Source organism: Lepus europaeus, chromosome 10 (assembly GCF_033115175.1).
Source record: "Lepus europaeus isolate LE1 chromosome 10, mLepTim1.pri, whole genome shotgun sequence".
NCBI lineage: Eukaryota > Metazoa > Chordata > Mammalia > Lagomorpha > Leporidae > Lepus > Lepus europaeus.
The window spans coordinates 38,196,530-38,215,464 of record NC_084836.1 but is presented as its reverse complement, the minus strand read 5'-3'; the positions used below and the strand labels follow the sequence as shown (position 1 = coordinate 38,215,464).

General features: G+C 35.6%; 1 protein-coding gene across 3 annotated transcripts in view; it reads left to right on the top strand.

Annotated features, from left to right (window-relative positions):
• The window catches only part of METTL25 (methyltransferase like 25), a 118,779-nt gene extending 101,075 nt beyond the window's left edge, over positions 1–17,704 (top strand). For 2 of the 3 annotated variants that reach the window (XM_062203153.1, XM_062203155.1), the window contains exons 10-12: positions 14,989–15,063; positions 15,677–15,748; positions 17,485–17,704. In XM_062203153.1, the coding sequence (XP_062059137.1) occupies positions 14,989–15,063; positions 15,677–15,748; positions 17,485–17,577 (240 nt within the window). In that variant the 3' untranslated portion in view covers positions 17,578–17,704. Of the gene's footprint in view, positions 1–10,913; positions 11,504–14,988; positions 15,064–15,676; positions 15,749–17,484 lie in introns of those variants that run through there. The other variant, XM_062203154.1, reaches the window with a different exon arrangement.
• The last annotated feature ends 1,231 nt before the right edge of the window (positions 17,705–18,935 follow it).

Genomic DNA, 18,935 nt, shown 5'->3' with positions numbered 1-18,935 from the left:
TGTGCCAGGGGATTCCAACACAATTCCATCAAGATGGCATGTACCAATGCCATCGCACTAGTCCAAGTGATCAATTTCAGCTCACAATTGATAGCTCTGATAGGTCTAAGAGTCAAAGAGATCACACAAACAAGACAAGTATCTGCTAATACTAACTGATAGAATCAAAAAGGGAGAGAAAGATCCAACATGGTAAGTGGGATACACAGCAGACTCATAGAATGGCAGATGTCCTAAACAACACTCTGGCCTCAGAATCAGCCCTCAAGGCATTCAGATCTGGCTGAAGAGCCCATGAGAGTATAGCAGGCATGGAAAGCCAAGATATCATGGAAAAAAAAAAAAAAAGACCTAAATGAATGATCTCTGTGAGTGAGATCCCAGTGGAAAGAACGGGGCCATCAAAGAAGGAGGTACCCTTCTCCAAAGGGAGGAGAGAACCTCCACTTTGACTATGACCCTATCGGAATAAGATCAAAGTCAGCGAACTCTAAAGGCTTCCATAGCCCTGGCAACTCATGACTAGAGCCTAGGGAGATTACTGACGCCATGAACAGGAGTGTCAAATTGTTAAGTCAGCAACAGGAGTCACTGTGTGCTTACACCCCATGTGGGATCTGTCCCTAATGTGTCATCTAAAGCCAAGTGATGCTATGACTGGTACTGAAACAGTATTTTTATACTTTGCGTTTCTGTGTGGGCACAGACTGATGAGGTCTTTTCTAATTATATACTGAAGTGATCTTCTGTATATAAAGAGAATTGGAAATGAAAAAAAAAAAAAAACCTGGTGTTAAATTGGAAATGGCATAGAAAATTAATTAATTTGAAAAAAAAAATTATGTAGGATCTCTGTCTTTAATGTGCTGTACATTGCTACTTAATGCTATAATTAGTAATCCAATGGTAGTTTTTTCACTTGATGTTGCTATATGGGCAAAATGTTGAAATCTTTACCTAATATATACTAAACTGATCTTCTGTATACAAAGAGAATTGAAAATGAATCTTTACATGAATGGAAGGGGAAAGGGAGCGGGAAAGGGGAGGGTTGCGGGCGGGAGGGAAGCTATGGGAGGGGGGAAGCCATTGTAACCCATAAGCTATACTTTGGAAATTTATATTCATTAAATAAAAGTTTAATAAAAAAAAAAAGAAAAAAAAAGTTATATCAGAGCTAAAATTATTAGTGGCCAGCTCTGTGGCATAGTAAGTTAAGCATCCACCTGTGGCACCAGCATCCCATATGAGCACCAGTTCAAGTCCCAGCTGCTCCTCTTCCAATCCAGCTCCCTGCCGATGGCTTGGGAAAGCAGTAGATGATGGCCCAAGTGCTTGGGTCCCTGCACCTGTGAGGGAGACCTGAAAAAATGCATCTGACTCCTAGCTTCAGATCAGCCCAGGTCCAACCATTGTGCCCTTTTGAGGAGTGAACCAGTGGATGGAAGATTTCTCTTTCTGTCTGTAACTTTGCCTCTCAAGTAAATAAGTAAATCTTAAAAAAGGGATTACTATTTATTTTATCAATTCTCTCTCTAATCCCCAATTGTTTTCATACTTAAAGCAGTTGGACTGGTAGTAATCAGTTTCCTACCGTGTAAAATGACTGTCAGCTTCCTGGCTGTTTATTTGTTTGGTTGGTTATTTATTTATTTATCCTGCTTGATGTTCTTTCTCTGATATTTCTGGATCTCTGGTCTGGTGTCTGACACTAATCTGGAAAAATTTCTATCCTTATTACTTCAAATATTTTTTTTCCTCCTCTCTTCTGATAATCTCATTAGTTATATTTACAGCTTTTTGTAGTTGTCTTTTACTGTTGATTTTTGTGTTTCTCCCAACTATATGACATTCTGGGAAAGTAAAAAACATGGCCAGTGATCGTTAGAGTAAGGAAGGAAGGAGGGGTGAACAGGCGGAGCACAGATTTTTACGGCAGTAAACCACTCTGTATATTATAATGGAGATACATGTCCTTATGCGTTTGTCCAAACTCATAAGATACATAACTCCAATGGGGAATCCTAACATAAACTGTAGCATTGGGTGGTGATATTTCAGTGTAGGTTCATAACTGTTGTGTGCCACCCTGGTGGGAGTAAAAAGCAAAGACTGTCGTGCACAGTGGTAGAGAAGAGAACCAAACAACATGATAAAGCATAAAACAGGTTGTGCTGGGGAAAGGAAGCAAATAGATAAGTATGTTTTAGGATTGGTTTCTTGCTTGTTTTTTAGTTTAAGCAGTAGAATTGAAAGAACACAGAGTGTCTCTCTTGCCAGAACAGTTGGAAGTAGGAAAAGTTTTTAAAACATAACCAAGATTATCTTCCTAATCCAATACAAATCATCAGTGGATGTTAGAAATGTTGGGTAAGAGATTTTGAAATAACATGATATTTATGCATTCTCAAAGTATCTCTGGCAGATTATCTATCCATTTCAAAATGAATAAACCTGGTTAAAACCCCAGAACCAATTATCAGAGTTAACATAACAAATAGTAGCACAAACTGACATCATGTGCCTCAAAATGAGATTCACTGAAAAGGACATAACAACATTTATGTAAAATTTTATATTGAAAAATGCCTAACTAGAATCTACTCATGAGGAAACACTGAGACAACTGACCTTTTCAAAATGTATTAATATCATGAAAAACCGGGAAGGCTAAGGAACCGTTCCAGATTAAATGAGACTAAAGAGCCATCATAGCTAAATGCAGTGCCTCATGCTGGATTGGGGGCTTTTTAAAAACTCTGTAACGGGGCCGGCGCTGCGGCTCACTAGGCTAATCCTCCGCCTTGCGGCGCCGGCACACCGGGTTCTAGTCCCGCTCGGGGCGCCGGATTCTGTCCTGGTTGCCCCTCTTCCAGGCCAGCTCTCTGCTGTGGCCAGGGAGTGCAGTGGAGGGTGGCCCAAGTCCTTGGGCCCTGCACCCCATGGGAGACCAGGAGAAGCACCTGGCTCCTGCTATCGGATCAGCGCGGTGCGCAGGCCACAGCGCACCAGCCGCAGCGGCCATTGGAGGGTGAACCAACGGCAAAGGAAGACCTTTCTCTCTGTCTCTCTCTCTCACTGTCCACTCTGCCTGTCAAAAAATAAAAATAAATAAATAAAAACTCTGTAATGACCATTATTGGGAGAAGTGGTAGCATTTCAGTATAGACTGTAGAATAGTTAATAGTGTTGTATCAATATTAAATTTACTGAATTTGATTATTGCATTTATATGAGTACATTGATTCTTAGGGGCTACTTGCTGAAGAATTTAGGCATAAAGAGTCATGATACCTTCAATTTACTGTTAGATGGGTCAGCAGTAATCACAATATTAATAAAAATGAATGGATGGATTGAAAAGGCATGTGCATAAATTGGTGAATCTAAGTAATAGATATTTCAATGTTCTTTATACTTTTTTGGCATGTTTGATATTTTTAAAAAAATTTTTAAAACCTCGGTGCATCCTCCAAACCCAAAGGAAGTGATCTTCATACCAGGTTAAGACAAAGAAGTGCTTTGTAGAATGCAAAGGTAGCCTGCATTCTTGGAAATCAAAGCCTATCCTGAAGTACTATAACATTTAGTACCTAGAAGAGTGGAAGCAGAAAGGATGAACTGAGTGTAATAAAAGGACAGCAATTGTTTCAAGCCTTTTTAGAGTCAAACTTAATAGACAGCTTCATTAAGCCTTGAGACGGTTACTGTGGCCCAGCCCAGGCCTCTTTATCAATTTGATTCTGACCAAACAAGTATGTCCTTGTGCGGCCAGTAATCCTGACCCCTGCTGACATGACTGCCCACCAGAGTTGCTGGCCAACAGCCATGAAAAAACACATTTGGACAGATTCCTCACCCACCAATCAAGCTCACTTTTGCCCCACACAACATATTACTCATTGTTCACGTTTTTTCATTAAGATTTCATGTTTTAGGAAAATACTCCAGCAAGCACATAGAACAACAATTTAATTTGTGTACATGTCATCTTTTCTCTAACTTCTATGTAGAAAGGCACTTTGCGTTAGAATTCATACTTTAATCGACTTGAATTTTTTCTGTAGCAAAATATTATGGAAGATTCCACTTTAATAGTTTCATTTAAAAGTGTCTTACAGTATACCATCTCTTTGCTAATTGATTGTTGACAGATTGTTAGTAGTCAAAACACCAAAACCTAAAAATTCATATATGATGGTTTCCTTTGGCAAATTCATCATGCTCATGGAGGTGTTTAATTTTATACATATTGCTGATATTTATAAAAAATTTCAGAACAGACTTAGTTGGAAGGCTATTCTGAAATTTCAGTAGATATTGGGAGGGAAAAAAGAAATCACAGGAAGGTGATTTGGAAGTCAGTGTTCTGGGAACTAGACAGTAAATTATTTCCTCTTCCAGAGGCTAATTAATTAGTTCTTATCCACCATACCAGGACCTGAAGCTCTGAAGAGATCACTTCTTTGCAAGAATGTCATTTTTCTTACTGCTTTGATATTGTTATGTGTCAGAACTCTAGTACACACTTCTTCCTTAGGAACCTTTTGACTCCACTAAACAGGCACAAGTACAGTTCTTTTCATACACTCAGCGAGGCGTGGAGTTTTAAGACTTTGGGGGAAGCTTTAAGGAGAATCCTATTTAGAAGTCAGTTTGGGATTTTCCTGGCTGAGAGTTCAAATATTTACGTATATGTTATGTATCTTTGACTTATATTCTTTGACCTGCATCTTCCATTCTGTACCTCATCACCTGCCTTCCAATGCTAATAATCACTGTTTTATGGTTTGTTTCTGTTGATTTGAATTATTTTTTTAGGTTCCAAATGAGATCGATCACACAAAGTTGTTTTTCTTCTGTTTGGCTTATTTCACTTAGCATGTATAATATCCTTAAAGCTTATGCATCTGTGGCAGATCACAAGATCCCCCTTTTTAAGGCTGAATCATGTTCCCTTGTGTATATGTAGCATTTATCCATTTATTCTTTATCCATTTATTCATTGATGAGCAGTTAGATTGTGACTGTATCTTGCCTATTGTGATTAACAGTACAATGAAAATGGGAGTATAGATATCTTTGCAGGGTGCTTATTTCGTTTCCTTTAGATATGTAACAAGAAAAGAATAGATTACAGATTTGTAATTCTGACAAAATCCCAAGCCTGTCTTGCCTTAATTCTATCTCTCTTAAGCCTTCATTGCTTTAGCATGTGACCTTTAATCCCCCAGCAAGTGTTACACTTGAAGCACCTTCAGTGTCTCATGGAATCATCAATGATTTTTTGGTCTTGCCTCCCTAACAGTGAAGATCTCTACTAAACCCCACTGCGACTTCATACCACCTTTTGTTCTATAGATAAAGAATGGAAAAATTCGAAAAAGATGTCAAAATGTATTAGCCCAGTGTGGGCATGAGATTCACACTCTCATTTATTTAATCTGTCCCTTGGCTCTTTCCTTTGCCCTTCTTCCTGCCTGGTTAACCTAATACCAGTCCATTTTTGTGCAGGTGACAAAGCTGTATATACTGTCTCTACTCAAAGTATAGTACAAGGAGCACCTGCAACAGCAGTATCTGGGAGAAATAGAGGCTCTGGGACAGACACAATGAATTAGAAAATACCTTCTGACAAGGTCCAAATGATTTTATACACTCTTAAAATATGAAAAGGATTGGTCTATACTAGGCAGATCTCTTCTTACAAACCCAGCTGCAAACTTTTATGTGTTTATCAGGGACTCCAAAATCAAATGTGGAGACAGTTGTAAGGTAAAAAGGACACAAAATTTCCTTCTCTCAAAAAACTAACATTCTAACTGAGAAGAGAAGAAATCACTATTATTTTGCTTCCTGTCAAAAGCCAGATTGAGAAATTTGTGATTTGAAATGATTTTTAAAAAATATAATGAGCATATGTCCTGGCTTGTCCCAGAGAGTCCTGCTTTACACCTGTTTTATTTCCCTAATTATTAGTAACACTGATGCTTCACTCTAAAAAGTGTGACAAATTATGTCATCTCCCTACTTTTAAGGGACATGCTATCCATACATAATTCTAGATATCCAAGCCCAATTTCTATATCAAATTACATCACTAGAGAGCTATACTCCTGTGTTTACATGTCTACACTCATCATAGATCATCCCCATGTGGATACATATCAGAATTATGATTAAGTAGTTTACTTTTATGAAGGTTTAAAAGAGGAGGAGATGTGTTATTTGGTTATTTGATTTCAAGAAATAAAAACTTGCTCATATTTTTTTCAAACATTGGTAGAAGATTATTCCATGCATGCATTTACTTAAAAGAAAGACTAGAATCAGTCAAGTTTTGAGATACCCACAAAGGGATGCCGGCCTAGTCTCATCAATGTACATTGTTAACTGTAGGCAGGATGCAAAACAGCCCATAATGACAGAGGGCATTTGGTGTACCAGTTAAGATACACTTCAGACATCCACATCTCACATCAGAGTTCTTGGATTTGAGTCTGAGCTCTGCTGCTATTGCCACCTTCCTGCTTATGTGGCACTCTATGAGGCAGCAGTTAATGGCTCCAGTACTTGGGTCTCTGCCACCATGTGGAAAATTTAAATGGAGTTCCCTGCTTCCAACTTTAGCCCAGCCCAGCCCTGCTGTTGCAGGTGTTTAGAAAAGTAAACCAACAGAAGGTCTCTCTTTCTTTTTCTCTCTCTGCCTCTCAAGTAAATAAATCAATGCTTTTTAAACCTTCTAGGTTATTTTTAAGAGAAAATATAGTGTGTTTTCTGTGGTCACCCTACCATGCAATAGAAGTACAGAACTTCTTGTTTCTGTCAAACTATAACTTACTACCCGTTAGTCAACCTTTTCCTCTTCCCTTTTAACCCATCCCACCTCAGCCTCTGTTAATCACCCTTATACTTTTAACTTCTATGAGATCACCTTTTTTTATTAGACCCCACAAGTGGATAGATACTTAAGTTGTTTCTAATTTTTGACTGTTGTTAATACTGCTGCAATAAACATGGGAATGCAGATGTCTCTTCAATAGAGTGATTCTGTTCCCCTTGGGCCAGTAATGGAATAGCTGGGTCACACAATAACCTATTTTTAGTTTTTTGAGGAATTTTATGCCTCACATTTTAAGCCTCCTCAAATTATTCTTTAGAATTAATATATTACTTTTTCTTGTATCTTATGATGTATAGATTTGAACCAATTAAATTTTAAGAAAAACACAAGAACTAATAATTATACTTCCAAATAGCCATCAAAATCAGTATACCAAATTGTATTCAAAACTCAAACCTGATAATATCTAATTTCACATACATTGAAGATAAAAATATTGCCATTAAAAAAATCTCATGTAATGTAATGTTAGTCTAATTCTGTATAAAAACCATAGTGCCTTTTAAAATTGGCTTTATTTTTCAAGCTAATTACAGAAAAACATTAGGTACACAGATGTTCCCCTGGCAACCAATAGCTCTAAGGAGTAGTAAAAGATATTATAACTGGAAGAATAAGAACAAATAAAGGGAAAATGCATTATTATTTTTTCATTTAGGAAAAAATTAAAAGCTTCTGAATTATTAATACTACTGTTAATATAGGAGAAAACATTAATTTTAGTGTGATTTTTGATAAGAATTATTGAAGTTTATATTATGCAACGGCTTATTTAATTCAGATGAAATAATATTTAATTATGTGATTTGCCAGTCCTCATTTTTAGGATGACTATGAGCTGAAAGTAATATTTTTTGAAAATTTCTATTTATATAAAAGGAACAAATGTCATGTATTTCATATATACATTTTTTTTAACTTTTATTTAATGAATATAAATTTCCAAAGTACAGCTTATGGGTTACAATGGCTCCCCTCCTCCCATAACTTCCCTCCCACCCGCAACCCTCCCCTTTCCCACTCCCTCTCCCCTTCCATTCACATCAAGATTCATTTTCAATTCTCTTTATATACAGAAGATCAGTTTAGTATATATTAGGTAAAGATTTCAACAGTTTGCCCCCATATAGCAACACAAAGTGAAAAAAATACTGTTGGAGTACTAGTTATAGCATTAAATAAGAGTGTACAGCACATTAAAGACAGAGATCCTACATAATATTTTTTTAAAAATTAATTTTCTATGCCATTTCCAATCATATATACATTTTTAAGGACATAGTGATACTTCCCACCCTACCTCCCTTTTCTCCCTCGCTCCTAACTCCCCTCCTTCCTTTCTTATTTTTCTCTTAATTTTTGCAATGACATGCTTTCAGTTTACTTTATAATCACAAGCTTAACCCGCCACTAAATAAAGAATTCAACAAGTAGTAACTAGAAAAACCACTATTCCTCACAAGTATAGACAAAGGCTGTAAATAATAAAATCTCAAAATATTGTATTGTAAAATTTACTGTTCAAATGTTAGTAGGTTCAAACTTTATTTCTATTAGCAAATAAAAACATTTGAAATTTGTGTACTTCAGATGTATGTCTACATTCAAAATAATGTTTGGGGAAGCACAAAATGTTTAGATGAGGGTACTTCAAAAATTTCATGAAAAATGGAATTTAAAGGTAAGCTTATTTTGTTGCAAAATATTTTGAAATCTATTTGTACACAGGATCTTCAAAAATTCATGGAGAATGTGCATCATAAATAAACTGTATGTGGGCTCCAATTTTTTGCACCACAATAAACTTATCTTTTTTATATTCCAACCTTGTATTTTCTTTTTAAGATTTATTTATTTATTTATTTATTTGAAAAGCAGGTTTATAGAGGGAGACAGAGTAAAAGAGTTCTTGTATCCACTGGTTCATTCCAAAAATGGCCACAATGGCCAGAGCTGGACCAAGTTAAAGGCTTGGAGCCAGGAGTTTCATTCCATACTCCCACGCGGGTACAAGGGCCCAAGCATTTGGGCCATCTTCTGCTGCTTTCCCAGGCATGTTAGCAAGGGAGCTGCAATGGAAGTGAAGCTGCCAGAACATGTACTGACACTCTTATGGGATGCTAGCATCACAAGTGGTGACTTAACCTGCTGTACCACAATACCAGCCCCTAAACTTATTTTTTTAATCCCATCTTTTAATGAACTTTTTGAAATACTTTTCATGAATGAAGAGACACATTTTCCGTTTAAGAGAATATCAAGTAATATATGTGAATATTCTTCCCTCAAGGAAATGGAACATAATTCCCATTGCTAGGTGCTAGCTACATATTGGGACTTTTGTTCAAAGAGTGAAGAAACCTGACAAACACTAAATCAAGGTCAGCATTGATAATGAAAAGTCATATTGTTAATACGTATCTTTGGTATAATGTGAGGAATATAGCACCTTGCTCCTGTGGTCTTTCTTCAAAATCCCTAACTCCAGTCTATTTATGAGAAAAACATCTGACAAATGGCAGTGGAGGACTACTCTACAAAATACTTGATCATTGCTGCTCAAAGCTGTCAAGATCATTAAGACAAGGCAAGTCTGAGAAGCCGTCAAAGCCAGGAGGGCTTAAATGTAATATGGTATCTTGGATGGCATTCTAGAACTGGAAAAGAGTATCAAGTTAAAACTAAGGATATATGAATAAAATGTGAACTTTAATTAATGTCTTTTAATATGTTTTTTAAATTTTTAACTGACAGATTTTATACACATATAAAATATCCAGATCAGGATAATTGGCATATCTGTCACCTAGAACATTTATTACTTCTTTGTGTTCAGACCATTCTAAGTTACCACTCCTTGCTATTTTGTAATGTGCAAATAATCTTTGTCAACAATAGCTATCCCATTGTGCTATAGAACATTACAAATTGTACTTCCTATCCAGCTACACCCTTGTACTCATTAACCCTCCTCTTTCCAAACATCACTTTCGTACACCTTTTCCAGACTCTGATAACTACTGTTCTACTCTCACTTATAGGAGGTCAACTATTTAGCTTCCATATACAAGTGAAAATATGCAGTATTTGTCTTTCTGTACCTGTATTATTTCACTTAACATAGTGTCCTCTATTTCCATCCATGTTGGCATAAATGATAGAATTTCATTCTTTTTTATTACCGGATATTCTGTTGCATAATTTATCTCCCATTCATCCATTAATAAACACCTAGATTGATTCCATGTCTTGGCTGTTTTGAAGAGTTCTGTAGTAAATATGCAAGTTCATGTGCCTTATTAATACACTGATTTCACATCATTTGGATATGTGCCCAGTAGTAAGATTATTACATCATATGTCTGTTTTACTTCTAGGTTTTCAAAGAATCTCCATACTGTTTTCCATAATTACTGTATTAATTTACGTTTCTTTGGAAATTTTATTAATTTCCAAAGTACAGCTTATGGATTACAGTGGCTTTTCCCCCCAATAACCTCCCTCCCATCTGCAGCCATCCCATCTCCTGCTCCCTCTCCCCTTCCATTCACATCAAGATTCATTTTCAATTATCTTTATATACACAAGGTCAATTTAGCATATATTAAGTAAAGCTTTCAACAGTTTACACCCACACAGAAGCACAAAGTGTAAAGTATTGTTTGATTACTAGTTATAGCATTAATTCACATTGTACAACACTTTAAGGACAGAGATCCTACATGAGGAGTAAGTGCACAGTGACTCCTGTTGTTGACTTAACAGATTGACACTCTTGTTTATGGCATCCGAAATCTCCCTATGCTCCTGTCATGAGTTACCAAGGCTATAGAAGCCTTTTGAGTTCGCCAATTCCGATCTTATTTAGACAAGGTCATAGTCAACGTGGAAGTTCTCTCCTCCCTTCAGAGAAAGGTACCTCCTTCTTTGATGGCCCGTTCTTTCCACTGGGATCTCACTTGCAGAGATCTTTCATTTAGGGTTTTGTTTTGTTTTGTTTTTTTTCCAGAGTGTCTTGGCTTTCCATGCCTACAATACTCTCACGGACTCTTCAGCCAGATCTGAATGCCTTAAAGGCTGATTCTGAGGCCAGAGTGCTGTTTAGGACATCTGCCATTCTATGAGTCTGCTGTGTATCCTGCTTCCCATGTTGGATCGTTCTCTCCCTTTTTTATTCTATTAGTTAGTATTTGCAGACATTAGTCTTGTTTATGTGAACCCTTTGACTTTTAGTCCTATTTTATCAATTATGAACTGAAACTGATCACTTGGACTAGTGAGATGGCATTGGTACATGTCACCTTGATGGGATTGAATTGGAATCCCCTGGCATGTTTCTAACTCTACCATTTGGGGCAAGTCAGATTGAGCATGTCCCAAATTGTACATCTCCTCCCTCTCTTATTCCCACTCTTATATTTAACAGGGATCACTTTTCCATAATTACTGTATTAATTTACATTTCCACCAGCGTTTTATTAGAGTTCCAATTGCTCCCCATCCTTGCCAGCATTTGTGCTTTTTTGTCTTTTTGTTAATACTCATTCTTACTGGTACAATATTCAGTCTTTTTAACTGGTATAATAACAATTCAAACTGGAATTAAGTTATATTTCATTGTGGCTTTGATATGCATTTCCTTTAGTGTTACTGATGATGTTGAACATTTTTTCATATATTGATCATTTGTGTATCTTCACTATAGGTTCATAAATTGTAAGATGTTAATAATAAAATAAATGAGTATAGAGTATATAAAAATTTTGCTATCTTCAGAACTTCAGTAAATTTACAACTGTTCAAAAAATTTTTTAAAAACAATAATATGAGAAAAACCAATGTGTATTGAACCTTTGCACATGCATTGTACTAAAGACTTTGTTTATATTATCTCATTAAATGAATACTAAGGTTTAGCTTACAAAATGAGTAGTGAGTGATGTTGTTTTACAGATGAGGAAGTTGAGGTGTTAACTATATAAACCAAAATCTAGGAAATGTGGGAGTAAAGATTCCAATCCATGCTGTCACACTGAAACAACTTGTCAATAGACACTGAACACAAGAAGAATACTTGCTTGCCATTTTTCTAGAACCAGCAGTCCTCTAACGGAGAAACAATAAGCCTATGAGGAAGAATAAAGAGAAAATTCATGCTGGCAAAGTGCAGTAACTATACTTCTAAATCAGATTGAAGAATTGAGGTTTACATAAAGGCAGAAGAAAAATCAACAAATGAATTTTATTGTGCACATTGTTTCGATTTGCAACGTAAAATTTTGTTTATTTTTATTTACTTGAAAGGCAGGGAGGAGCAGTGGGGTAGAGATACCGACCTTCCATCCCCTGGTTCATTGCTGAAATCTCCAAATACTTGGAACAGCTGAAGCTGGGTCAGGTTGGAGCTAGGAGCTCAGAACTCAGCACTTGTCTCCCACATGGGTGGCAGACATCCAGGTACATGAGCCATTCCTTGTTGCCTCCAAGGGGCACATTAGCAAGGAGCAGAGCAAGGACTGAAACCCAAGCACTCCATTATGGGTTGCAGTTGTCCAAACAGCCTCTTAAGTGCTCACCAAACAGCCTGCCCCAGTGTGCACCTGCAGTGTGCTTGTTGTACTTGTTAAAGTATGCCTTTATCAGACAGTGCCTCGATTCTGTTGGCTTTCTCTATCTAGAGGAAGTTGGCACTACCTGGGTGCTAACTGGTATTAGCATTCAATAATGAATGAAATGAGATGATTAATGTCAAGATTACCTAAAATAGATAGAATACTTTTTAATTTCTGTGATCTCATCTGATGAGAGGTTTTTGATCATGTGATTAAAAAGGTTCATTTGGGGCCAGTGGGAGACCAGAAGAAAGCACCTGGCTACTGGCTTCGGATCAGCGCAGCGCCGGCCATAGCGGCCATCTGGGGAGTGAAACAACAGAAGGAGGACCTTTCTTTCTGTCTCTCTCTCTCACTGCCTATAACTCTACCTGTTAAATAAATAAAAAAATTAAAATTAAAAAAAATTTTAAAAAAGGTTCATTAAAGCTGGACTCATCTCTAAACTGTGAATTTTGCACTTAAAAGTATAAATTCACTGTTTGGAATTCTAAGTAAATTGGATCAAACATACCTATAATGCATAATCTAAATGTCCAGTTTGCTTCACTTAAAATAAAGCATCAGATTTTTTAATTTATGAGTGAAGGTGGTTTCCTCTGCAGTTACTCAAAGACAACCAACAGAATGATAACCAGAAACAAGCTCCTTTACTGTATCACAATACATTTTACATGTCAAACTATGTGTGTTATCAGATACAGTGAACTTAATGAAGTGATGATAGAGGCCATGAGGAAATGCTCCAAATTACAGATCTCAACCAAACCCAGCAGAACACAATTCTCCAAAATGTCATCAACTGAGAAACAAAATCAACAACCCTCAGTGTGATTCTTTCTTGTTTGGCACAAAAGAAGAACACAAAAAATAAAAGACCCAAAGAATCACAATGAAAAACTATTTGTAGAAAGCAAAATTGCAAAGATTATCAGTTCTGATTTTTCTGGCAATGGCTGATTCTCAGGATGGTAGAGGTAAAGGACTAAAGGTTGTAATTCACACACAGACACACACATGCAAGTTTGTGAGACACAAATTTTTGCTGCCTTAAAGCACAAGCATGAATCCAGTCCAACTTGTTCTTTGAACACTTGGTCTAGGAGGTACTCATTTAATTCAAAGATGGATGAAATTTTAAAAAGATTAGGAAGTAGATAATCTGCATGGGTTCTATACTAAGGAAGAGATCTTTTCTTGAAGGCTACTCAAGAAGTTAGATTAAACAAAGCCATGCTTTCACTGTTACCCTTTTGTGCTTTTTAAATTCAAAAAAATTTGAGCTCAGTAAGAAAAAGAATATAGGTGTCAGCACTGTGGCATAGCAGGTAAAGCTACCGCCTGAAGTGCCGGCATCCCACATGGGCAACTGTTCGAGTCCCAGCTGCTCTACTTCTGATCCAGCTCTCTGCTATGGCCTTGGAAAGCAGTAGAAGATGGCCCAAGTCCTTGGGCCCCTGCACCCACGTGGGAGACCCGGAGGAAGCTCCTTGCTCCTGGCTTCAGATCAGCTCAACTCCAGCAGTTGCGGCAATCTGGGGAGCAAACCAGTGGATGGAAGACCTCTCTCTCTCTCTCTCTCTCTCTCTCTCTCTGTGTGTGTGCCTCTGCCTCTGCCTCTAACTCTGACTTTCAAATAAATAATAAATCTTTTTTTAAAAAAATAAAAGGAATAGAGGCTTTTAAAATGATTCTTGGCTCTTTATCCAGTCTTTCATTTGTTTTCACCACATGTATTTTGACAGCAATTTCTTCTGCTGAATTTCCTTTATTAAGCCTTTCACAAAGGCATTCAACTTCAGAAACATCTTTTCCTTTTGTATTCATATTTCATTGGTTATTTTACAATAACATAATTGTCATTAAGAAGTCTAGAAATAGGCAAAATTGATTCAGTAATCAAAGTTCAGCTGGGAGGAGCGGAAACATGTAAGTGAACTAAAATGTAGTTTGCTAAATACAAGGATTCTGTATACTGTGGGTAAATGTTTTAGGGAAAAAAATAGGTGATAATGATTATAGATGGCTTTGTTAGCTGAATGTTAAGAGAAATTATGTTGAGTATGAAGAGACACCATTATTGTGTTCCTATTGCCTTGGAATTTTTCTCTAGAATATATAGTTTTAGATGTAGTATTTACATATTATTTTTATTCAAAAAGTGTTTAGTGAACTCCTATATTCCTCAAGCATGGAAATAAGTGATAATAAATATTTCATCACTATTTACTACATTAAACAATATTAATGTGGTGTTTCTGATAATTTTATTTATGTATGCCTAATAACCTATAACAATGGAGAAGATTTAAGTGAAATGATTATTTGATAGATTTGCTTTGTGAATGCCCTTAGAAAGAGCTTTTCAGACACCTGATGTTGTTTTAGATTGATGCCATGTTTATTTTTCATGGGAGATGTTTGATAAGGAAAAATATTATCAAGTTCATTATTGTTGTTTTTATCTTGAAGCTACCAGAAAAACTTATAATGGACTACTACGAGAAGTATAAGCCTAGAATGAATGAACTGGAAGCTTTTAATATGGTAAATCTCAAAATTAAACATATTAAATTGGATATGTTGCTAGACTTCAATAGGGTCTTATTAAATTTTATTATGGAGCCAGCCAATCTGTATTGTTTTTTTTTCTTTCTGTAGAAAGACTGTTTTGGATCAGTTCCTATTTCAGAGCTGTATTAGGTGTCAGTAATGTAATAAAGACAACACATGGTGCATTTCTCTTAAAGTGCATTATAAACGCATGGAATGAAGTTTCAGAATCCTTTGAACACATATTGGTCTCAATGGCAGTTATTTCACAAGCATTCCTTTTAATGAATTTCATTCCTAGTCCCCTTTTAAAAAACTTTCTACCACATATGATTGCTTGTTGGATTCTACTCCAAAGTCACTTAAAGGCCATTCTTTTCCTGTCACTATTAAAAACTATCTCTTCAATGTTCTTTTTCTGAAGATACACAGTGGGTATTAGAAATCTGATCTATAAAAACTTATGTAGATATATTTTCCTAAACATGAGTGTTAAAGAAATAAGCTGGTCTCTTTTTTCTTTTTCTTTCTCTTTTTTTTTTTTTGTTTTGTTTTTGTTTGTTTGTTTGTTTTTAAGTAGCACCACTCTATATTATTCTTCTTTTAGTTGAAAGTTGTTCTGGCTCCTTGTATAGAGACACTGATTCTTCTGGATCGACTTTGCTACCTTAAAGAGCAGGTAAAAAATTTATAATGCATAACAAATATCTTTACTAAATACAGTAATCTGAACTTACTTGCATAAAATAAGGTTATTTTACATAAACTAGTAAGGTAATTTTTCTCATGTTTTCATAGTTTAAATATTCATTTTACCTCTTTTAAACATGTAAGCATGTGTATGACAGATGTTTTCAGCAAAGTTGCTATAATAATGTACACATTCTTTTTAATTGTGTGGCAATTACCATACATAGGCAGTGAACACATGCTACCATATATGACATATTATATAGCAAAAATTAATACCATGCATAAGATATATTGTGTACATATTACATTTTGTGAGAGTTTCCCTTTTAATTCACTTATGAACTTTTGGATATAATCATTAGCAGTAGAAAAACTTGATTCTGATCAATGAATATTACTTCTGTTTTAAACATTCTTATTTATCTGTGTGACAAAAACACTGCTTTTGGGTTATATTTAGTGAAAATATTCTTTGCAGATGATATGTGCAAATCAAACCCATTTGTGGACTCAGCCTAATATTTCAAGTATAAATCCTTTATTTTAATTGTTTTACCAGATTGGGAGTTCTGCCTTCTTCTCCTCAGTTGTCTACTAGGGACAAATGGATTTGAATAAATATTGCTTTGTCCTAATTTACATTTTTATGGAGAAAGGCAATTTTTAAATATTGAAGTAAACACTTTCTTAAGTGGACTGCTAACTCCAAATAACCTTGATTCCCAAGTTGGTAGATGACAGAATTAATACCTATTCCACAACTGTTTATTTTTCCTTTTTTAATTTTAATTTTTTAATTTTCATTTTATTTGAAGGCAAAGAGAGAGAGGGAAAACAGAGAGACAGATAGACAAAGATCTTCAGTGTGCTGATTAACTCCCCAAATACCTAAAATGTCTGGGACTGGGCCTAGCTGACCAGGAGCTAGAAAATCAATCCAGGTCTCCCAAGTGGGTGACAGGGACTCAACTGCTTGAACTACCATGGCTGCCTGCAGGATGCACATTAGCAGGAGGCTGGAATCAGGAGTGAAGCCAAGACTCAAACCCAAACATTCTAGTATGGAATTATGGGTACCCCAAGCAGCATCTTAAATGCTGGACCAAATGCCTGCCCCTCATTTTCCTATTCAAAACAATTTATATTAATCTAAGTACAGTAGTTAGGCAACAGTATTCACAAAAAGTGCTATGTTGTAATGAAACAATAGAATAATGTAAGTATTAACTTTAATATTTTAAACATTATAAAGGTAATACATATTTATATTACAAATTGTTAAATACATAGAATATAAGACAGAAAATTGAAAGTAATCAAAATGCCATCTTTTGAAATACCCTGTTAAATTTTTGTTGTATTTTCTAGTGATTCAAATATATGTGTACACATTATTTGTACCTTCATTAAAATTAAAATCAAATTATAAATGCATTTTTGCATCAAATTTGTTTCCTTTATTTGAAACGTTCTTGGGTTATTGGCAATATCCAATTTTTCATGATCACAGCAAATAAACCTTGTAATTCACTTTCCATGTATATCTCTAATAATTCCCTCAACATAAACTCTTGAAGATAAAATTATAAATATTAATTTTATTCTGCAAAGAGTAGTTTTACATAATTTTATGTGGTCGTAATTATAGTTTATGGCTTGATTTACTTTTCCTTGTATTCTTCTACTAATCGTTGTATATCTAAAACACCTGTCAATTTGCAGGAAGATATTGCATGGTCTGCACTCGTGAAGTTGTTTGATCCTGTGAAATCTCCCAGATGTTATGCTGTTATTGCTCTGAAGAAGCAGCAGTGATTTCAGTTGAAGCAAATTATTAGATGTATCTGTTGAAACTGTTACTAAGATTGCATTTCTAAACATGAATGTCCTATTGTGTAAATATTTTTAAATCACTGCTATATATTTTAAATAAACAATAAAATAATGGCTAACAGAAAGTCATATTCCACTTTTTTCATTGCACAAGCATACACTAATAAAATAAGCACCCATAAAAATATTATGAAAAGGTCGACATTGTAATCTGAGTTGTAATTCTTGTTCAATATTTGAGATTCTTGATATTTGCTACATATAACATTTTCATTTTTAATGAATGAAAGCAGATGAAAGGTGCAAGTGTAGAGTTGTAAATTGGTTGTATTTGAAGATTATTTGCATTTTCATTTGGAAGAGTTGTCCACATTACCAGAAGGGAAAAATCTACTTCTAAAGGGAAGAACAACCCAGGAACCAGGCCAGCTGTAAAAATTGCCTAATATAAAGCACATTTTGGACTGTTCTTTAATCTAAGTTACTTGTGGCAATATTCTATACCGTTAAAGAAATGCACATCTTGTAAGTGAGCTATTCACTCTAAGGATTCATGGGACTATTTGTCTTACTGAAACAAGGTGATGGGTTGGCACTTAATGGAATTACCTTATGTTCTCTAAGAAGCAATCCTGAGTAAAGCAAGAGTGGATAGAATGAAGCCAGTATCCTGCTCAGAACGGAGCAAGTTCCTTTCATTAGCAGAAAACTTGTGGTTTCTAATGCACATAGAAGGAATGGACAGCTAGGTTCAAGTGTCCTTAATGCCAAGCCAAAGAGATTGTAAAGTTCTTCAAAGCAGAAAAAGTAACTTTCTTAAATTTTGGAGTCTCCACATAGATGAGAAGAGTAATTGTTTTGCTGTAGGTTATAGTATTGATACTGAGTTAGCAGGCAGGATGTATGTAAGTGAGCAGGTAGTTTGTACAGCAGTAAAGTATTAGATAAGATTTCAAAACTATCCAAATATGGAAATCAGAATATAAGAATTCATATGTAGTTATTCACAAACTTAAACAGTTTTCAGTATTTTACCAATCTTGAGTCCTGTGTACAAACTCGAAGGTACATAATGCATACACTCCACCCACGCCCATCTCCCCTGGACACTTTTATACAAGGCCCAAGCAGTCTGTTATTTCTCATAAACACTTCACTATATATGAGTGGATTGCTAAAAGGTAATGAAAGGCTTATACTATCTCTTAATTTACATTATCTTTTTTAAGATTTATTTATTTTACTTGAAAGTCACAGTTACACAGAGAGAGGAGAGGCAGAGAGAGAGAGTGGTCTTCAATCCGCTGGCTCACTCCTCAGATGGCCACAACAGCCGTAGC